The sequence below is a fragment of the Amyelois transitella genome, chromosome 7 (assembly GCF_032362555.1).
Source record: "Amyelois transitella isolate CPQ chromosome 7, ilAmyTran1.1, whole genome shotgun sequence".
NCBI classification, from domain to species: Eukaryota; Metazoa; Arthropoda; class Insecta; order Lepidoptera; family Pyralidae; genus Amyelois; species Amyelois transitella.
In genome coordinates this window covers 8,690,966-8,715,180 of record NC_083510.1, presented here as the reverse complement: position 1 = coordinate 8,715,180, position 24,215 = coordinate 8,690,966, and the positions used below count along the sequence as shown (strand labels likewise).

At 33.3% G+C, this 24,215-nt stretch overlaps 1 protein-coding gene across 1 annotated transcript in view; it reads left to right on the top strand.

Moving 5' to 3' along the window:
* LOC106139030 (uncharacterized) overlaps positions 1–22,620 on the top strand; it is a 37,710-nt gene extending 15,090 nt beyond the window's left edge. The window contains exons 3-7 of the mRNA XM_060945168.1: positions 5,649–5,857; positions 9,708–9,843; positions 16,549–16,682; positions 20,783–21,200; positions 21,486–22,620. Of these exons, the coding sequence (XP_060801151.1) occupies positions 5,649–5,857; positions 9,708–9,843; positions 16,549–16,682; positions 20,783–21,200; positions 21,486–21,550 (962 nt within the window). The 3' untranslated portion in view covers positions 21,551–22,620. The remainder of the gene's footprint in view (positions 1–5,648; positions 5,858–9,707; positions 9,844–16,548; positions 16,683–20,782; positions 21,201–21,485) is intronic.
* The last annotated feature ends 1,595 nt before the right edge of the window (positions 22,621–24,215 follow it).

Genomic DNA, 24,215 nt, shown 5'->3' with positions numbered 1-24,215 from the left:
ATATATATATAAACTATATTATGCAGAGTAACTTTATTGATTTAGTGATTCGTATAAACAAGTGACATGATGTAGGTATATGAAGCTTACAGGCGTATCAATCTAACTGGAGGTTATAAAATGCAGATAGTCTGGTCAATCAAACACACTCCTAACACGGAATACTAAATAATGAACCACCGACCCAGTTTTGGGTGGTGCGTTTATAAATTTACATGAGATCCACAAACAAAGTCGGGAATGCCCTTGACCCTTTTAAGATAGAATAAGATCCATTGGTCAATCATAATTACTTAATGAGTTCTTCCAAAATGTATAAACCACGTTTTTATTATTTACGAGGTCGACGGACCCAACAGTTTCGAAAAGCTTCGTTCAACTGGATAGCTAAATGATGAACTATGAGATTCAGATTTTTTTTCCAAGTTGTTAATTTCAGTTAACTGTCTGTCGCCTGCCTGAGAGCTATCTGTTTATTTTGTTAGCGCACTGGCAGATTATAAAAAAAGATTACTTTTAAATGACGATTGTCAATTGTTTTTTTTTCACATTAACTACACAAAGTTAAGACAAGTTATAATTCACTTTTTATTTTATGTTTATTTTAATGTTTTATGTATTGTTTTACAACTTATTTACTTTACAAATGTTTGTGTGTGTTTAATTTACCACTTTCTGTCTCTTGACAGATGATATAGGGTTTTGTTCATAAATGAACTCCTACAAATTTTCAAGAAATATGAATTGACATTTCTGCTTTTTATTACTTTAAAGACGGTCAGTCTTTTATAGAATGTATTAAAAATTATAATCTTTACCCATCGACATAAATTATCCATAGATCCACAATCCCGTATGTTAATTGATCGAAATCATTACCTAATCCTTACCTATAAATAAAAGAACTAAACATCTCAATATTGTCTATGTTTCAATATTCAATGTTTCACCTATTTCACAATAGGTGTCGATACAAAGCCGAGACATAAAGCGACAAAGTGTAAAAAGGAACAATGGAACAAAGACAAATGTTAAAGAATGTGTCATCGCTTCCCGAGCTATATAGAATATACCAGCTCGCATCAATTGGCACCGACTGTGAGAAATTGCTAGTATCCTGGCTATAAGTGATACGAATGTCTCCGTAATAGTTCTAAGAAAGACAAGGGTTAATTTAGCTCAAGATAGATGCTACAAGAATATTTCCTCTCACCGAATAGAGTGTGTCATTTGTTTTCGTTTCAACAGACACTAAGTCTTTTAAACCTCATTTCAATCAAATTGGTCCCTCGCCTTTATAATTTTACTTCTTTATAGAGAGTCTCAGGGAAAGTAGTTTAAGCCAAATAATAAGGTGTCTGACTCATAAACGAGAGGGTTCGAATCCCGCTTCGTTCATGTACGTATGTACACATAATTGAACAGATAGACTGACGTGAAAACGAAATATTTTACGTAACGTATTACGAAATTCATATATGTATGTCATTATAGTCTGTAATTAAACCACCTCATGGTCCCTGGAATTATTAGCTATTATTTCGTTTTTTTTAAAACTACTAGTCTAGGTAGACGGCGCCTAGGACTAATATGTCTTCCGAAGCATAAAGAAGAATATATACAGTCTATTTTGATATAGTTTCTATTTCACTTACACACATGTCTAGACTTGTGCCAACCAAACCCAGCGAAACGTATAAAGGAACAACAATACACACGTTAATTATACAGTATTAATTGGAGGCAAATTATACACGGAACGTACTCGAGTGATAAAATTGTTCGGCTTTGTTAACACGATGTTTTAGGGATTCCATTGTTTTTTAATAATAAGTGAGTAAAGACATACATCCATATAATCACAGTTTTACCCCTTACGGGGTAGACAAAACTGTTTCGAATAGACTGAAAGGCATATGATTCATTTTATAATGTAATTGAGTGAAATAAGCTTATAGTAACATGACCTATAAATTAAAACAAGTAAATTACTCAAATAACTACGATGTAAAACAACAATGCGTTGGTATGTATAATTTGAATTCGACGCCTATTAAATAATAAAAAAAAAAAATATTTGCCTTATAACTTTTGAATCATATTATCGGTAGAAGCTTGTATCCAATAACGTTAAATCTATGTCTAAAGCCAACACAGCCTCTTTCAGTACACATTGATAACTCCCCAAGTGTCCAAATGATTGATCGACGGTTAGGTACTCCATTGAAGTTTCTCCCTACCGTTCCACAATATTTTATCACTTATTTAGTTTTTAAGTGATTTGTACGGCGCAATTTATGGATATTTTTATCAGGATATGAATGATTTTCCTCGTAAATCATGTCTCAACGTGATTTGTATTTCTTTGCCGGATTTCTTTTACGATTTATTTATTATGAAACATTTGAAGCGGTTCACGAATTACCCCAACGAACGTTTTTTGGAAGCGTTAATTTCAGAAATAAATATTATTTGCGATTAGTGCGTGTGGTTGGATTAAATTTATTTTACTGTGTTTTTGTGTACACTTTCGTATTAAATCGCAATATAAACTTATTATAAACTGCATATATAGCCGAGTGTTTAATCGGCTGTTAGGTACACAAATTGATGCAATATATTACAGTAGCGAATAAAAAACCATCTACATACTCGTATGTATTAGAGCTCGAACGTAGTATCATAAATAAAAGGAGTCTTGCGACGTTTCCATTGGCGTTGTTTAGTATTTTTTTGCATACCTACATTTCAATCAATAAATTTGGCGTAAAAGACATGTAGTGTAGTTTAAACGGCCTCTGTGGCTCAGCGGTAGTACGCTTGTCTGTGACACCGGAGGTCCCGGGTTCGAATCCCGGCCAGGGCATGATGAGAAAAGAACTTTTTCTGATTGGCCTGGGTCTTGGATGTTTATCTATATAAGTATTTATTATAAAATATAGTATCGTTGAGTTAGTATCTCGTAACACAAGTCTCGAACTTACTTCGAGGCTAACTCAATCAGTGTAATTTGTCCCGTATATATTTATTTATATTTATATTTATTTAGTGTACAGTGAAAAATGATGTACTCTGCAGTGTCTTGTTCATCAATAACAACAAAAGGTGGCGTTACAGACCCAGAATTTTCATTTCATACGTAAGTTTTTACTGCTATATATTTTATTCAGTTTAAATTCGCGAAACGTAATTATTTATATTAAAAAGAACATGATGCAACTGTTGACGCAAGAGAACAATAAAGTTTAAAAACTTAAATTATTACCTAATCAGAAAATCGTATCGTAGCGAACTATCGCTAAGGATGTACACTATGCTACACTAAAATCGAAATATTTGGTTTATCGATAATATTTCCTAAGTAGCCATAAATAAGACGTCAATGGCTGAATAGCGATTTGACGTGATAACTGGGAGCCCATAAAATATTCTAGGTTCCGTTATATACCCGACTGTCTGTCAATAAATTAAAATCGGTTTCTGTACCAATCATAGATGATGCCTAGATGATGAAAAATTATTTTTAATGATCATGACGATGACACATCAATTTATGTACTTAACATAAATTGATAAGTACGTCATCGTCATGATTTTGTGATTTAGATTATAACTTCTAAGCACGTACGTAGATTAGCAAAATGGAAGACAAAACGAGTGCTGAAATGGGCAGAGATAAGAAAAACCAGGTTGATCAAAGATAATAATGTTGGAAGAGTGGAAAAAAACTATCGTTTTACTCTTTTGCTTTACGAAAAAAGAGTGTCTTTCATTTTATAAACTAGGTATTTACTTTAATATTTTTTGATTGATTCGACATCTCTCTTCTTAATCATAAGTATAAATATAGTCACTTGAACAATTTTATTTTTATTTAAATTAAACAAGGCCTTCTTAATTTATTTGTAAATGACTAGTAGCCTAAAAATAAATTTTTAAGAGATTTTCAGAATTAATTAAATCTTTTAAAGTCCCTTAATATAAAGCGCTTTTCGCTCCGGTGACAATATAAAGTGATAAAATGAAACTGGAACTTCTTCAGACAAAAAGAAAAAATATATGGCAAAGGTCAGATTTTCATTAGTTCCTTAGAATTTTATTACAAAGGAAGGTGCGGTCTTAAACGTGACCGGGATTTTTATTCATATGAGAAATCGTATGATTTAGAAAGAGTATTTCAAACGATGTGCAACCAGTCTTTTTTAACAATAAAATTATTGTTTTAATCTATTGCTTTTAAAATATTTAAGTTTTGATTCTGAACACACTGAACGATATTTTTTGTCACGTGATGAGACTACTTGAGACTTTTTATATATATGTATGGAAATGGTTAAGCGTGTTTGTCCCCTAAGACTAAGGCCTATGGGTACTTGCTGTACTGTGAGATATTAAACCCAACAACTATTGTAGAAACTATTTCAATTGAAAATACCGAACTATTACTTTATATTGATTATATGCCTATCCCGTATTCGCTTTTCACGACATTCATGGGATAGATATGAAGTGATTCTTAAAGTGCCGGAAAGCATACGGCACATACTAAAACAAACATACTTTTAATTATAAATTCAAAGAAATTTCAACATTTTTTTTAAACGTTTTTATTCTCTAATCTCCTTATGGTTTCATTTGCGAAATTGGACCAAGGAAAAGTCTGCTCCTATTTACCTACATAACGTTATAAAGCTTATTTGAAATGGATTAAGCGAGTCAGAAAAAATGAAGTCAGTGAAGATATTTGTTTGAGCTCTTTTACATGAAACGACCACGTTTTCAACCTCTAGGCATTCGCCTTTGAGTTTTGAAAGAGTATTAAAGCGATATTTTAATGATAATATTTAAACATTTCTCTCTTTGATAGAATACTTCTTATCAAAGAGAAAAAGGTACTTTCATAAGATTTTTTCAAATTATAAATATATGATTACTTAACTTATTGACTTCTTTGACATTGTTTTGTACTTATTGTTTTGTTTCTTTTTAAGTAATCTTTTGACCTGTATGTTTCATCATTAGCTTTTATACTTTTCAATCACTTTCACTTTGTAATTTGTAATGCCTTAACTGAATGAAGTAAAATTTAATCATTCATTTACACAGTTTTCATGCTGGTCAGGCGGCAAAAAGAGATAGCGTGTGCCAGCTCTTTCTTTTTCCGCGCATATTGTAAAAGTCAATCGAAGGAAATATGTAGGTACTTGTGTTATTGTGACTCGTTAGAAACCGGTCACTAAGAATCTCAATTCTAAGCTTAGGCCATCCAACTGAACGTGAAATTCGAGTTAGTCGCCTTTTATGACATCCATGAGAACGAACTGGCGTGATTCTGTTCTTTTTTTTTATTGGTGCTGGGAACTACACGGTACAACAAAACCAAGCTATTTATTAATACAAATAAGGTAATTATTACTTCTAAATAAACGGGCTTGAGGAACGTACGTTGATCAAATCGAAGTAGTTCTGGCAAAAGATCAGGTAAATAGTACCCGAAACCGACGAGCTTGGATGGAGAGTTATAAATGTGGATTAAACGAATGAACGTATGCACGGATCATGGCAAATGGAAAGATGTAGTCTCAGCCTACTCCTCCGGGAAAGAGGCATGATTTATGTATGTATTACTCATAAATACTAATTTACAGGTGTGCGGGGTCTACACAACCTGGAGATAAACGTTCCCAGCGCGGTGTTAGTCGGGGAGACAGTTACCTTGGAGTGCAGCTGGCAACTGGAAGACGAAGAAGCACTGTACAGTGTGAAATGGTACAGGGGAAGGGAAGAGTTCTACAGATACATCCCCAAGGAACTACCCCATACGCGCGTGTTCCCGCTGCCTGGAATAGAAGTTGATGTAAGTTTTTTTCTTGTGTTTTTGTTTTGTTGGTAGTCTTCATATCTTTTCATGTGGTTCTCGGTACTCTAGGTTCTTTAATAGGATCACTTCATATCTTTCCTATGGATGTCGTAAAAGGCGACTGAAAGTCTAATCAACTCGAGATTCTTCTTGTAGGTTCTCATTTCCATCATTAGGCAATACAGCTGGAAGTGGCCCTTCAGTCTTTTTAGAACTAATGGCACTGTCTGCCCCGTTAAGGTAAAAACGTATGTATGTTAAAATCTTTTTATAGCACATACATGAATTGGATAAAACTTCGAAACCTTGAACACATACAAAAATAACCCCCATTCCACCGGGGGTAAAGCAACGGCGTTATCTTTCCACTTGCTATAATCTATGCATACATACTTTCATCACTCTCTTCTTGTAAACACAAAATATTTGAGAGTATTACAGATATTTAAAAAAATCTTGAAAGTTGAGCTCCGTGACGCATTGGTTACATACCAGATTTAAAACTAACGTTAACTACGCGAGCTATATTTTTACTGTTTTCAAAGATGATGCATTGTGATTCTTTTTTTTCGAGTTTTATTTTAATCTTTAGTCTGATCAAAAAAATATAATGTGTAAAATATGCTACTGTTCCAGATTTTACAATTCAATCAAAGGAAAGCTTTTAGTAGCTTTATTTTTGAACTGAAGATTACTACGACACACATGATGATTGTGACTGCAGGTGTGATCTGATAGATTGATTCTTAATTTCGATTATAAAGATCGATTGCTTTCCCCAGTATAATCGTTGACACTAATCAAAATAATAATCAAAATTGTGTGAAGTTACACGGTCTCATGGATGTTTTGTTTTTTGATAGCCATTATCAGTTAAAATAAAATAGTAATTATATACCTACAAAGTCATACAATTTGAAAAGTGTATATTGTTATTTTTCCTCTATATATAAAATATTGTTTTTATTTTAATTCAATTTATAATGTATATCCGACTAATAAACAGTCACAACAATGAAGTTAACTATAACGCTAAAAGTCACTTATTTACGCCGAAATTAAATTAACTCTTAAACAAGTAAACTCTTGTTGATATTTAGTTCGTCAAATTTGGTTCAAAGTATGCATCTTCGACGGGCCTTATTTAATTTGCATGACTTGAGATAATAACATTGTTAAACAGTGTACCGTAGTGAATTTATCTAATATTTCTCAAAGTAGAAACATCACCATCAAATTTTTCCATTGTATTCATATTACGGGGATTGCATATAATTATTACTTTAGTAATTCAGGTGTTTTTTTATTTATTTTTAACTTATAGTTTCTCAAATGTGTAAACACAATGTTTTAATAAAATACTCAAAATAGGTGAAAGACTGCGGCATTGCATGACTTCATTTTACACAAAACGTGATTAGTGGAAAAATACATTAATGATTATAAAGATGATGTGACTTAACTTTACTACTGCAAACAGTTAGGCAAAAAAATATTCTCAGCTTTTTCGTTTTACGGTCAACGACAGAGAAATATGGAGTTTATATAAATAGAGCAGTAAAGTATTTTTGCCTTTTACTAAATACATAGGTATCAAGAGTCAAGAGTGCATTTCTATTTTACTGAAAACCGTACTTATTAATAGGAAGGTAAATAAATCTTGTCAATAAACTATTTCATATTGGTTTCCGTAATGAAGTCAGAAAAAATCGTCATAATTTAGGTTTAAGTAGATTTCAAATCCAAAAGAAAAGCTTTGCATAGACTTAATATTTCTCAACATTTCAACGATAACACAAAGTACTTTTACAGCGTAATCTTATTCATTGAATTTAAAGCATTTTGAAGAACACAGAAATTATTTTCCTTAAATGTGAATTTTTGGTATGCTTCCACTCGGGTCTTTCAATTTATCTTATTCAATCGTTCGGAAACTTAGCGAACATAACATTGAAGTTTTCGGCTCCAACATTTATTAATGGTAAATCGCTTTAAGACTAAGTTTTTGCACGAATGATCATAAAACGAGTGTTAAACCTATTTTTAAATTAGTATGTTGGATTCCCTTCTCTTCCTGGTATTAGTCCCTGTTACATCCTCACCAGGAGCACAAGGCACACCATTGACCATGGATCCTGGATTGGGTGGGTCAGATTTTTAAACGAAGCGACTCATATCTGACTTCCGAAACCTTTGTAGGGGAACCTAATGTAATGTTTCATGGTACACATCCTGTTGCCTGAATGTGAAGGTTTCCTCACGGCGTTTTCTGTCAACGTAAGAACATCAGTAAGTTATCAAACTAATGTTTGAAACTTCGGAAATAGTTATTGGTTGATGTAAGATTGGAATCTGTAACTTTATGCGCATCACGCATCCGTACCGGGCATCTTGCAGATTCCACCACCGACGCTCTCTTTATAAATCCGATTCTATTCCTATTAAGTTCGCATTATTAGAACTTTGAAGCAGTATTGGTTTTGTTACTATGTTACGTCTGAACACGCGCTCCAAAGCCTTATTACCTTCCTAATAACACTCTAAACTGTAACTGATGAACTTAATTTACAGGCTGAAGTTATATTTACCACACATCCCACTCTAACAATCGGCCTTTTGAATGAGTTGGAGCAGTACTAACCACAATTCAACGTTCGCGGTCTCTGTTTTAGATTACTCTTTACCGCAGCCTGAAATACTTTTTTTCAATACAATGTACTAATACGCTCGAAGCCTCCGATTCTCTCGAGGGGAATTCTGTAGAAAATTGCATCGTCACTATACTAGCCGATATTGGTTTTGCGATTCTACAACCAATAAGGGCGTGTATTTTTATACTATACGTGGCTTTTGTGTTTACGCTGAACTAGCATTAAGAGTTTTATTGAACATTTCTGTTTCCTACTTTTTATTCAATTAAAGTATTGTTTGTGCTTGTAGTTCGGTTAAAGATTTACTTTTACATAATAACAAGGACTACACTTTTTTTACTTGATACGATCCTTGCGTATTTAGTTTGCTTAATCCAAATTTAATTTTAAAAAAATTTGGCTTGACAATTAAGGATAATAGTTAAGTAAATTCTTTAAATAGTTTATCAATTATATAATTTCCATTGTGAATAAATTATAACACAATCATTATATTTTTTATGTTAAAACATGTAAGCGAAATTCACTAATTATTTTTCATGGTCAGTAATAATTGAGACTGCTAATTAAGTTCTACCTGTTCACATTCAATTTAAATGCATTATGAATATTTGTATCAATCGAACTGATGTAATTAAATGTTTACTCTTTTAATTAACTAAATGACGGACGCGTTTTCCTGTAAAAAATATCGTATTGTATTAAGAAGAAGATAATACGTGGGGCTTATTTATGCCTATGTTACTGCTAAAGTCGAGTCTATCTCTTTGCTAAATTCAACCAAAACCGGTGCTGTATAAATGTGGTACAAAGAGTCTGAACTCTTCATTTAGTTAAAATTATTCGAATATTTTTCGAGCGGCTTCTACTGGGTTGCCATTTGCAAATCCTATTGGTACCGTAGATACTTTTTCGAAATTAACATTAAGCTACCTTTGTCTCAGTTCTCTATGTGTGTGCAAAATTTCTTGTTGTCCATTGAGAAAATAAGGCGTGACGTGAAGACAACAAACAAACACATTTTTACACTTAAATTACACATATACAAGAAAATTTATAAAATGAAAAAAGTATGCTAGGATCGTAGCAAGTGGAAAGATGTAGTATAGCCTATAAATCTTGGAAAGAGATGTGGTTTTATGTTCAATCATGATGACATGGATTCTCCATTAAAAAAAGTGTTTTTGTTTTACCAGATTTCGCGGTCAGGCGCTCGTCGGGTAGTCCTGCAGCAGGCCACTCCCGCCATGGCGGGACGGTTTCGATGCGAGGTGTCAGCTGACGCCCCCACCTTCCATACTGAAATCCGCTCGGCTCCTCTTGAAGTTGTCGGTAAGACATCTTTATTTTAAAAAAATAGTTTTCGGATTCTAAAAATAAATCATACAAATTATGGTGTCTCTTGAAGTTGTCGGTAAGACGACTTTATTTAAAAAAATAGTTTGCCAGATTCTAAAAATAAATCATATAAATTATGGTGTCTCTTGAAGCTGTCGGTAAGACTTCTTTATTTAAAAAAATAGTTTGCAAGATTCTAATAATAAATCATACAAATTATGGTGTCTCTTGAAGTTGTCGGTAAGACTTCTTTATTTAAAAAAATAGTTTGCCGGATTCTAAAAATAAATCATACAAATTATGGTGTCACCATAACCTTTCTGGAAGGTGTTAATCTGAAGGTGGGGTACTCAGGTAAATTCAAATTACAAGAAATAAAATTTCCATCTCACCTGCAACGCTGCACGGGGAGTGACGGTTTCCTCACCATGTTGTATCTGACAGTAAGAGAATATTGTACTTAAAAAGTTTTTTAATTATTATTTTTTTATATTGAAATTTTATAATAAAATTATTATTTATTTATTAGTTTTTTAAAAAGAAAAGATTTGAATTTTTCTTTGGTAAGGTAACATAGGCTACTTATTTTTTGGAATTTTCTACGAGAGCGAATAAGGTAGTAAATTATACAAATAAAGTCATTTCCAACTAAACATTAAACACAGTATTAGAAGCAAACCTGACCTGAGGTCATTAGGTTTATGTATTACCATGAGCACGTATGTATATGTTAATCTATTAATACGTGCAGATCATGTTTCACATACGAAATACATATTATTAAGTGGGATGTAGCTTCTAGTTAAACAATAATTATCATTATTGACCTTTACAAGAAGATGATTTAATAGTTTCGTCACATTTATAACATTACTGCATTTTATAATAACAATCAATATCACGTTATATTTTAAAAAAACAAGAATAATTCTTAGAATCTCGAGTCTATCAAAATCAAAACGTATATAATCAAACATCAAGAAAAGAGAAAGTTAACATATGTAAAATTATATTGATTTGGGGCGATGGGGACTAGTGAGAGAATAAAAAGTAACAATAGCTATTAACATACCAAAATAAAACTCTACAAAGTACAATGGGAAAAATTCCCCAAATCAGACACTCGGGCAAAATCTAGTTACAAATAATTACTTCATCCATTTAAAACGTGATTGGGTAACGTAATTTCGGATTTATAGCATTAGTAGAAGAAGGAAGTTCGTATATCTATGTATATATCTTGCCGATTTATCAGATAATTCGTGTAGACGTATCGATCGTAATCTTGTTTTGTTTCTAATCAGATGTTGACGTCAAATTCTATTTCAGAACATAAATTATTCACGACGTTGTATCCACCCCGCGAATTTCAATTTTAATACTGTATTAGCATACTTAAATATTACTCGTACGTCGCGTACATACATTAGCCTGAAGGGGCTCGGTGGAAGAGAGCACCCGAACTTGGTCCTGTATCATTAACTCTTTTCTGAATTCGTTTGAGTGATTACCGATTCTTACGATGAGGGAAAACATCATGAGGAAACTAACATATTTAGTCAACCATAATTCTGTATAGATGAGGTTTCCTTACAAAGGTTACGAAGTTCAGATGAGAGTCGCTTCATGTAAAATCCTGACATTATCGAGGATCAGGACCACCCCGAGCTCTACTAAAAGAAATGCTTACTTGCTACAAGGAGGTGACTAATTAAATCATCTGATTTGATGTTGCTAATTGTAGTCCATATAAGATTGAATTTATAAAATACTAGCCCCCGTCTTTGCACGGATAGTATTAATATCTTTCTCTTGAATTACTTTATCGTTTAATAAAACTACATGAAAATCCGTCGTACAGTTTTAAAGATCTAAGTTTACATATACATACGTACAGAGGGACAGACCCGACTGTGCTTCATATTATGTAGTGATTATGAATTTGACGAGCATATAAATTTATTTAAATAATATATTCATCAAAATCAACTTAAACAAAATTTCAAATACAAAAATAGCAAATTATTAATAGTATATTGATCAGCTATTCTCGAATTGGCCCAGAAACCAATTACGAAACGTTTGGAGCGACGCCTACATGCATATAAATATTATATATAAAACCCGTAGCCCGTAGGTTTTTCCTAATGGATAGGACCGAGAGCGCCGGATACGACCCGCGTTATAAAAGGTAGCCGGACCATACATTGTGGAGACTACAGAAATCAACATATATTTTGATATTAACGCCCAATCTTAGTTTAGACTTACATAAATCGAATTAAAATTTCGATTAGATACATAGCATAGAAAAATAAAGAGAAAAAAATATAAAATTTATTTGAAATATCAGTCGTTCAGTTCGAATCTCGTTTACTTATATTATGAATACCTATGTATTTGGGCGTATTTTGTTTTCTTAGTGTACTTTATTTATTTTTACACATATACAACGTACTGAAAGTATTTGGATGAGAAGATGAAAATAGAAAGAAATTTAGAATTCAACACACAAGCTACAATTTGAACGCGAGCGTTGCGAAAACAGCTTTCAGATTATTTATTTAATTTAATGCTTTTTGTATACTAAATTCAACATAAAAATTGCATTTCTATATTCTCAATGATTTACAAAATGGCCGTGACGGCGTAGCACTGTAATGTCTGCAAACAAAGTCTGTTACCAGTCGGAATCAATGAGTAATAATAACACCTGTCTCCATTTCGCCGGTACACGTGATTGAAGAATTAAAATATTGAATCGATAGTAAAGCAATTTTCAATTTAAGGAGTTGATAAAATCTTTTTAAGAATTCTTCTACGTAGGAATGATTATTGAGATGAATAATACAGGAGCATACAGCAGGAGCAAAAATAAGAGCTATTTTTTATATAATGTTTTACTTTTCTCTCTGTCCCTTTTTTATACCTATAGGTATACTTATATAAAACTCATTTCTTACTAAGTGACGGACAACGCATATCCTAAAGGTGGTCTGGAGACTTGAAATTTGGTATGCAGATTCCTTATGTAGTCTAGGGATGCACGAAGAGAAGTATAAAATAATTTCGTAAAATACTAGATGATAGCTATAAAATACTAGAGGGGGAGAGACATAAAAGACAATAAAACATTGGAAGAGTCATAGACCTTCATAATACTGTCTACCTTCTAAGCGATAATAACCAAACGAGAGGTTATATCACAAACTAGCGGGATACGACAAACGATGAAACGAGAAGACCATTTGAATTGTATAGTAAGTGTTCTTAAGGCCGAGGCGAAGAGGGCGCGTAGTCTGCATAATCACGCACGTTGATCCTAAGAGCATACGAAAAGTTGGTTCAAAATGTGTTGCAAGCACGCTTATGCCTCCCCTTTGCCACATAGGTAATGAAACTATGTATAACTACCAGCTGTGCCCGCAACTTCGTCTGCGTGGAATAGTTATTTTGGGCATCATTGAAGCCCTCAAGGATGAATATTTCCCCCATAATTTTTTTCACATTTTCCATTATTTTTTTGCTTCGTATAGTTGCAGCGTGATGTTATACATTCAGTCAGAAAAGTATCGGGAATGGATTATTTATTTATGGTTCCAAATTCAAATTTTTGTTTTTTTTTGTTGTTGTTAGATTGGCACAACTGTTTTCCATTTTGGCGCGGAGTTTGAGTTGCATCTGTTGTTTACATTAAATACAGTGCTATTTTTAGTTATATCATATCTAGTGTGTATTGCTAATTTCATAATGGATAAAAACATCGAACAAAGAGTTTGTCTTAAATTTTGCATTGCCAATGGAATATCGTGTTCGGAGTCACTGAAAATGTTACAGAAGGCTTACGGTGAATCGACTTTATCAAAAACTCGTGCTTATGAGTGGTACAAAGCGTTCAAAAGCGGTCGAGATGTGATGGAAGATTTGCCTCGCTCTGGTAGGCCATCAACGTCTGCAACTGAAGTTAACATCGCAAAAGTGAAGGAAATAGTGACTGAAAATCCTCATTCAACTTTGAGAGAGATAGCCACCGAACTTTCTGTATCTCACGAGTCGATCCGTACCATTTTAACTAATAATTTGGGTATGAAACATGTTGCCGCTCGGCTAGTCCCAAAAGACCTGAATTTTTTTCAAAAACTCAATCGCATGAGAGTCGCTGAGGACATGCTAGAACGAGTCAATTCCGACCCAACATTCATGAAACGCATTGTTACTGGTGACGAGACGTGGGTTTACGAGTTTGACATGCAAACTAGTCAACAAGCTTCGGAGTGGCGCCTTCCAACTGAACCGAAACCGAAAAAACCACGCCAAAGTCGTTCAAAAGTCAAAGTCATGTTGACTGTTTTCTTTGACTATGGCGGTGTTGTGCACTCGGAATTCTTGCGGGAAGGTCAAACGGTAAATAAGGAATATTATTTGAGTGTTATGCGGCGTTTAAGAGAGCAAATCCGACGAAAAAGGCCAGATTTGTGGAAAGAAAATTCTTGGATTTTGCACCATGATAATGCACCTTCGCACAAGGCCGTCAATGTTTTTAAAAAAGTGATGGAACTTTTTCAGTGTGCCTGCTGCTTCTCTTAACGTGCCGATTGTAAAAGTAAAGTAAGGTAATGGCTAATAAACTAAGGTTTCTTCTTTTAGGCAGTGACCTGCCAACCTTTCATCATTTAAAACTCAATTGCATCATCAAGCCATACAAGCTTGAAGTGACCTTTCAGTCTTTTCGAGAGTGATGGTTCAGTCTACCCCATAAAGACGTAAATATGATCCAGAATCAAGCCTTCACTTAGACCTTATATTACTGTTTAGTTGTAACTCCTGTGATAATATTCTGTTATGTAGTTCAGAAAAACAAACAAAGAGAACATACATTTGTAACTAGACATTTTAAAAGCGACAGTCAAAAGGCGAGACAGCAAACTGCGGAAATGAAAATTTTTGGATGCCTCTGTGTAGTGAAAAAAAGGACGAAATATTGTGCGCTTATTTTACACGGGACTAAAATTACACTCATGACGAGGCACAAAATTATATAATAAACAGGTTATGTACGCTGGTATAGACGCAATTGGATCAGAAGATAAAATAGAAATGATGTTACAAGGCTTGTTGTGAGTAGGTTTACAAGTTTATGTGTAGAAATACAGAAATATCGAGATGAAGGGATATTTTTAAAGGTCAATAATTTCAGTAAATATTCTTTTCTAGAATATTAAGAAGGTATTTCGCTTATTTTCTGGATAACATACAAATATAATCCGAATTGATTCAGTAGAGATGAACATAAAGTCCTTATTTACACTTTTATTAACACACTGTACCTATATTTATTTATGCAAAAGCCACATCCATATTCGAGTTCTGGAAATGTGAGTAAATTAAATATGTATTTTAAAATTGAAAATCGTTAATTTTATTAGTGACCAGTCCTACCATTAAGCATTAATTCAGTAATTTTAAAATAAGGCTCTGTGCACATCGAATGAAACAAATCAACTATATTTACCGTTGCTCAGCGGAAAAATTTGCAAGTCGCGTTTTAAACAAACATGTTCAGGCGTGCTACGAACTCGGCGACTGGCATTAGTTTGATGGCTCTAGATAAGACCACCTGCAAACAACAGACAATCTACAGGACAATTCCGAACTAACGTATAGTTATTGGAAACCGACGAGCGGCGACTAGATCAAGCGAAAAAATCAAATTACTTTTTGTTTAACGCATTTTTAACGCAACAGCCACCAATGGAAATATCTATTACATAAAAAGACGGAATTCCCGAAATCTAATTACAAGCTAATCTAGTCGTGATTAAAATTCATGATGATTATCGTTCAGATTTGGATATTACAGTTCAAACACAATTTCTGTAATAAGCTGGAAACATAGACTTCGATTTGAAGTTATGTACTAGACGGGGCTTATCACAATGGAGATACTAAAAATTCCTCTTTTTGAAAATGTATACTTTTGCTCATCTGATATTCAAAAATATTTATCAATTATTTATAATTTTTATTTTTATGGAATTAATGAGTTTCTTCATGGAAGTTCGCCAGATTAGGGTACTTTTGAACTCTTTATCAGGAAAGTCCCCTAATTACGTTTGACACAATGTGTTTAAACCCAATGTTTCGTCAAGTATCTAAATACTAGTCAACGGCAACATCGATGATCTACCCGAGCAGTCATTAACAATTTGGTTAATAATAATCGTTTGATGAAGTAAATTATATGATGTCTATGAAATGCGGGACATTCAGGTTATTCAGATGATTAGTGTTGATTTAATCCACAAGCTTCCATCCCAGGCCGGATTAATAAAAAAATAAAATAAAAACAAGTAAAATCTCTTAAAGGAGATGTTTATTTATACTTATATTACGTCTTCAAATCTAACAAATCCTGATAGACAGAGCCAACAATCTTGAAAAGTCTGAAACTGCATGTTTAGCTGACTGGTAAATTCGGTATTTTTCTTTATGATGACAGCGTCTTATATAAGAATTCCAAGGCTGAATGACTTTCACAATCTATGAGGCAATTGGTACACCCTTAATTTTTTCATCGCTACATTTTTATATTTAAGAGCCATTTGTTAAGTAAAAAGAGTTCAGAAGAGGATTCTTCGTGCCTTTTTTTATCATTTGTCCAGCAATGTACTCAGATATTGTTTTTTTTTTTCTTTGCAGAGCCTCCAGAATGGGGACCAAAGCTGGTTTCAGACAGGTCGTGGTACGGTGTGGGGTCTACTCTCCGAGCCACCTGCGCCTCGCCCCCCTCCCACCCCCCGGCTAATCTCACCTTCGCTCTTAATGGCCGAGAGGTATTTGTCTAACACATGTGTTTTATCTTGCTTATTAAGTAAATAAACATTTATTGTCTCCACTTATGGTGACAGAAAATTCTGACGCGGTTTTATAACTTTTGTCGATATATTTACAGATTAAACACACACCTACGGAACAGACAAAACTAATAGTAACAATAAGCCGAATAACTGAATTATGGGAATTGAAATGAGATTTAAAGATAGTGTCATGTTTCTTGTCCGCATGAATGATTCTTACTTCTTAGAACTAAGTTAAATTTCATGAACATAGGCGAAGAAGACAAAGTGTAAAGAGCAGTCAAACATACAAACATACACACATTCTCATTTATCAATGTTATGTGGATTCGACCTGTTTTGTCTATTAACGATTACAAAAGTTCATACAAAAAATACTAACATGCAAATTTGTTAAATTTTAATTCGGAAATGTTATATAAAAATCGAGCTCGAAATGTATTTACACCAGTGGGCAGCCAGTGGACCTTTCAGTTGTCCAGGGAACAATAGAACCTACTCACTTTGACGCTACTGTTGTTTTTGCCGGCTGCCGACTGCGTAGGCGACTTCATTAATCACAAAGCGTTGTGCTAGATAAGCTTTTAGCAGACCTCCCTTTATCTTCTCTGAGATCTGTAATATTTCTCGCACAATCACGTATTCTTTGATGGTAGACACAAACATATTCACGCCTTAAAACCTCACGGTGAAGGCAATCCCACTAATTTCGAAAAGACTTAAACTTTTCCGATTGACTGTAATAGGGCACGTAGAACTGACACAATTATTTAATTTTCGATATACACATACCTATCTATTAATAAAAACGGGCCTATAAAATACATATATGAATGGAGAATCGTACAAAAAAGCAATCAACAGGGGCTAATCAAGTTTATACCGGAAAGTGATACATATTCGTTATGCTCAATAGGCAAATATTTCAGTGCCATGTTTTTATTTTACCATTTTTTATTCCTTTACCTGTTCTGTATTTAAAGAACTAAACCTCTATCATAACCTTTTGCCTAGACAGTACAATGTTTTAGACAAAGCTTCGAGTATAATTTCAAATCCACAAAAACAGCTGGTCATTGAAGTTATACCTTGACTTGTCCTATTTGTAATCTAGTTAGTTAATCTAGTTCGAGTACCTTTAAGGTTATTTCAAGACTTACGTATTTTCAGCGTCACATCATATAAGTTAGTGCTTCTAAATGTTCCGTCGACCCACTGACCCTAATCTACATTTTAACTAAAATCGTGGCAAAGAGCGTCTCTTCATTTTTACACTACTCGCAGAAATAGTGTTTCGTGCTATGTACATAAATAAATAGATAATATACAATATGTCTCATTACCTATTTATAAAAAAAATTACTACTTACAAGCTATACAGGGTTATTTTTAATTTATCACTAGAATACTTTTAATATTTAGTATATCAAACTGAACAATTTTTGCTATGCGACCAACCTCGAAACATCAAAAATAAAAACAAGTGTTTCATATGTTTTGGTTGCCTGCGAGTATCAGTATGAAGCAGCAGATATTTTTTAGCAATTGTGAAGTTGATCGCATAGTTAAAGTTATGCAGTTCGATGACTGACTGACTCTCCTGTTTAAAAGTTTCTAGTTAATTGAAAAAAAACCTTGTAAGTATAAAAGAAAGAAAAATAAACAAGATCATTGTTACCAGAAGTAAGTAAATAAATATGTATGTATTGTAAATTTGACATATTTTACCGACATAATTAAATGCCCCAAGAAATTTTTAATATCTCAAATTTATAAAAGTCGGATAAGTGATTCGATTTCATGTAATCGTAATCGTAATCGTGGGTAGTCCCACTTTCATAAAAAGATTGACGTTGATTATTTATTCATAAAAGTAATGCTTATTATCGTAGGCGTTTATTTTTACTTGCTACTTACTTACTATGTGGGCAAATATTAATTGGCAATTAACGTGTTCAAATACACTGATATCGTTAAAATTAATTATGTGTATACACCTACTTACGATGCTCGACTAAGTAAGGCGGAAATAATTTAATATTCAATTATATAGCTTCCGACAAAGCACTTGCTAAAAATTTATGAGGATCGCGCCCTATGCTATAAGTAGTTTATAATTCAAAATTAATACCAGAATCCCAAATATTAACATGTTTTATATGAATAATTTTGGTATTACCTTGGTAATGTAAGCCAATTTATATTAATTTCATTTAAATATACGACTTCTATTCAAAATTTGTAAAATTTTTGGACCCGCTAGGTAAAAAAATTACTATGAAAATTTTATCCATGGATATAAATTCTTCTCTCTATCTTATCTTTGCATGTTCCCAGTTGCAACCTCATGGCTACTAAGTAACCTCTTTTAGATATTTTTTATTTCAACTTCACTTAGTTTATATGGATATAAACTTTAATAGAAAATTATGCTAAATAGAGATCAGTTAGCTTACCAGCGATAACGTAATTAGTGCATTATGATTATGGTACGTGAACATAGTATTATGCGTTATGCGCGTATTCCCCACTAAAGTAATTACCAAAAATTAGCTGGATTATAAAACAAGAATTTCGTCAAACGTGAAATTAAAAATTATATTTTCATATTCCTGGCGCTGAAATATTTGGAACGATGGCCGAGCGAATTAGAAGACCGTCAAATAATTAGGTTTTCTATCACCGAAGTGCCTCAATTGCCAATTTTCAGTAAATTAGGTATGAAATGAGAATGGACAAATAAGAATGTAAAAAATACAACGAAAGCTATATAATATGAAAATCGTTAAGTAATTAAATAAAATGAAACGGAACAGTTTACCAACCCAATGTATGTATAGTGGGATAAATTGAAGAATATGATTATTTTGTATTTTAACCAAAATGGCCTATAAATATAAAAACTTTTCTATAGTAAAGATAAAAAGATACTAACTACATAAAATTAAAACTAAACCTAGATATTTTCTATGGAGTGGCTACGTTTTATACCTATTAGAACACTATATGGATTTGAATTTAATGGATTTGGGGTGAAGATAATTACAACATCGTTTTAGTTGTTTTAAAAAGCAGTTTTGTACGAGTATGAACACGGCTCAACTAAACACCTTAGAGCACTCTGACTAAATGTATAATTTATACAAAACCAAAGGTAGAGGTCATCATCGGGTGACTAACAATTATCCATTGCAGCTTTTTAACCATCTTTTTTAAGAAGGTTTCTCTGCTACTTCTCCAACAATTGTTGGGCATTTAAAAGTAATTAATTTATTGGCATAACTGAGAAATTCTTCTTCCAAAAAATGTTTTCTATCACAAACGTGAAAAAGATATTTATTATTTGTATTTCTGACGTATATCTGATATGATATGTTAATTAGATTTATCTCGATAGTAATCAAATCACGCATTGGCTACCATATTTAATACCGTATGCAGATGGGAATTAAGCATAAACATATCGTTTTTTCTTGACGTTTCGGTTGGATCTGTGGTCTCTGGATGACTGGTGATCGCGGATCCATCCAGTGGATGAAGATTCCACCGCGCCATCAGACCCATAACACCGGTACACCAGTTATCCTGTGACCACGGTCGTTGCAACCTGGTCGAAACTTCAGGAAAAAGCTGTATGTTCGCGGTAAATCTCGTTTGCATACATTAATAATCATGCAACGCGAAAGTTTAAAATTTTTGTGTCAATATTTTTCTTGACGAATACAAGGCACTACTTACAGATGGCTGAAATTGCAAAAATTTGTTTTAAATTACCCAAAATGATAAACATAAAATAATGATGCATCATAACTGTAGCAGATATATTATTGTATCGTTATTATTTTTCCATATCGTATAGTATATCTTAAACAAAGACACACATACACACACGCAAGCTTACGTGTTTATCCCTAAAGAGCTCTAGCCAATAACAAGACTCAAATACCATGTTTAACCAATGGTTTAGTGATTCAATAATGGTAACAGAAATCAATAATAATTTCGTTCATCGCTTTGAATGTTATTAAAATTATTAATAAACACTTACATGATCATGATTTTTACATTTGTTACAGATCGACATAGAATCTATGGTGAACGAACTGCCAAACTGGTTCAAATGGGACCCGCCGCCGAAAGCGGAGACCACTACAACAGACCTTCCCGAAGACGACTTGAACTTCAACATATTCCATGATGACAGCAACGTCCAGTACTTAGACGAGTCTTACATCAACTTACACAAGGAGGAGATAAGGCGGCCTCAAAAGGAGAGTCCCAAGTTGGTGTTTGAGAGAACAGGACCGGATAACAGGCTGCCGACAGTGGGGGAAGTTTCCTTTGTAGTGAGGAATGAGGCGTTTGAGCGAGGGAGCCTGAGGCTGACCTGTATAGCGAGCATATACAACTTGCACGCGGCCCGAGCCGAATTAATTTTCGATATGGAGCAGCCAGAAGTTGCTTCTGTGTTGGGAGTCCGTAATAGTGCCGTAGGTAAGTATATGAGTTTACAGTATTAATTGGTAATAAGTATTTGGTTGACTATGAATGAGTAGCGTGGGTGGAGTTCAAAGTTTATAAAATACTTTTGCATTTGATTTGTCTCATTTCGTGGTAGCGAAGTTATGGAAGGAATTAGGGAGGATTTTTTTCTAACAAAAAAAAACTTGACAAAATTAGTATAATATTCTTAGATCAAATGTTGATTACATTGACGCACTCAGTAAACAAATACATAATACAAAAAAAAAAATATTCAACAGTGTTTCTATATTTCAGATCCATCTTCGTGTAGTTGGCGAATAGCAGCGTCTTTGGTGCCATTTTTGTACAACATTCGGTAGTTTATTTATCTTAATTCATTTATAAGTACAAATAATGTAATTCCTCGTAAATTTTGTATAAAGTACGTACTCATTTTGTACAAATACATAGAACATATCCAAACGTATGAATATTCTGTTGTTGTCATGAGAATCTTGTGAAATTTCATCCAAGCATTTCACCTGTTTAAGCAGACTTGTGTGCGATTTTCTCGTTGTTAACTGTTGTTAAATCTTAACAGGTATTTCTTCATCAAAAATGGTTTTGTTTAGAAGAAAATAGATATAATTTCGTGAAGCAGCTAACTGAAAAATTGTCAAAGCTGTCTGCTTAAACTTATCGTAGAAATAATTGTGAGACGCATTAGTCGTAGGTCAAACTGGCCAAAATGTAGATTTAAATCTAGGGAGTCATTTGTTTTAAAAAATAAAACGCAAAGCGTTTACGTGAATCTTCAATATAAGTCCAAAGATATTATTATACAGTCAGGGAATTTAAAATGTTGTTTCAAAGAGTTCATAATCTTATAAATTTAGATGATGATTAAACGTATTTGAATGTGATAAGATTCTTATTTTAAATTATTTATCAAGAGATTTGCCTGCGTTTCATTGCAAGATTTATTTGATCACTCAGAGAGGGATATTAAAGTTGATTTCTTTAGGCACAAAATATAAAGGAAAACAATATTTAAATATCTTTTAATCTTCAAATACATTTGTAAGATAAAATATTGTACATAGCAAACTTAATTCAATATGACGTTATATTATTTCATTTTACTTTTTAGTCGCATGGTTATAATTAATTTCAACAATATTATTTTCCAACAAAAAGATGTAGCAAGGTTATTTACCTTTATATCTATAGCTAAAGAAATGAACTTTACAGAAGTTATGATTAGTGCAAATTCTACCCTTGAGAAAGACTGATATATTGTTTATAACGTTTTTACTGTGTGGCCATCGAGGTGCGGTGTTACTGTATAAATTCTTCTAACAAATTGTTCTGTCTTAAAATATGTATCTCGTTTCAAAATATATTTTATTAGTTGTTCGAATATCTATGCGTTTGAAATCTAATATGAAATAGATTTAACATAAAGCATTTGTAAATAGTAGTTTAATGGGATATGTGAATCTACAAAGCGATAGATAAAAATAAAAGATGTTGAAATTTTTTATTGCATTTTTATTACGACGTAGCTGCGGATCAAGTAGGTATTATATATAGTCATAAACCTCATAAGAGGCATAAAATAGCCCTCTTAAGGGCAAAATAATAATGCTGTACCGGCGGCGTTCTCACTTAGAAAAATAACGATGTAATTTCCTCTTGGAAAAGTTCCACTAAGCCTCAATCAATCATACTCCGAGATGGAGTCCACAATAAACATAGAGAATCCTGGTATTACTGAGGAAATCATTTATTGAGTAGTTACGTTGCCGGGAGATAGATTATACTCGAGTGGGCCGACTCGGGCATGACGCATTTGTTCTGCTTATTTTGATTTACGGATGCCACTTTTTGGTGTATACACTATTTATTAACATTTCTTTAAATTAAAGTTGTGCTAATTTATTTAACTGTCGTTAACAGTAATTTGATCATATTATTATTAAGTACTTTAAGAAGAAGGATAAGGAATTTCATTATTAGATAGATTTTAAATTATTTCATTATTAAACACGTAATTGTTGTAGATAAAAATAGTAGGTACCCGAAAGAGTGTCTAGCACCAAATCAACATTCTAGGCATCATTGAAAAGGCGTCTGCAAAACCAATAACCATTTGCGTCACGGCTTTACGTCACAGTGTTCTAAGGGCTTCGTCCATTGACATCGACACTATTGTCAGCTGAGTTCGTTAGCAAACGCTTTTTCCATTTAGCTAGTCGCACTGATTGAAAAAAATTTGTCACAGTTGGTATCCCTACTTCGCCTGCCCATTCATTCCTCCCTAACTTACCAAGTTCCGTAAAACTCAATATTCCCTTTGATGTGAAGGCTTTTAGCGACCCCGCTAAGATTTAGAGGTGAAAAATTATATCGAAAACCACGCGTACAAACTAAATCTTGTAATAATTTATTATTACGAAGTTTGGTTTGTGTTTAACGAATTCTGTGGTCTTGAAAGCAAAGTTGGAGTTTGTTTTCGATCGCTCCGGGCGAAATCTGGCCCGGGCTGTGGTTTGTTGTGTTGCGCCGAACATTACGGGTCGGTTCACCCCTACATCTCTAATGGATAATTGCTGTACAGTAGTAATACGGGCCGTTTCGCTCGTGAATCGCCGTCGAATGCATCCGACTTGTGCTAAATGCTCAATAACGTCACTTGGATGCAATTGAGCTGAGTTACTGCTAAACGACCTTCTTAGTTGTATCAGTCGATGGCCTCAGTTACAATAATTAACCGCACTTAATAGTAACGACTTTAGTTTGTTCTTTGTTCCGACTGTTCAGCGAGCGCCTCGGGCGGTAAATCCAAGTGATTTAACTCTGTAAAGAAAACTAATGTTGTATTGCTTTTATTTCCATATTATCTAGATTTTCTTTCAATAGAGATAATTATAACTATGCATATTTATTTGTTATTTTTAACTTTGTTCTGGTGGTATATAATTTCTAAAAAAGTTTTGCAGGTATGTAAAATTGCAGATTAGCTCGGACAAATGTTTATATCTT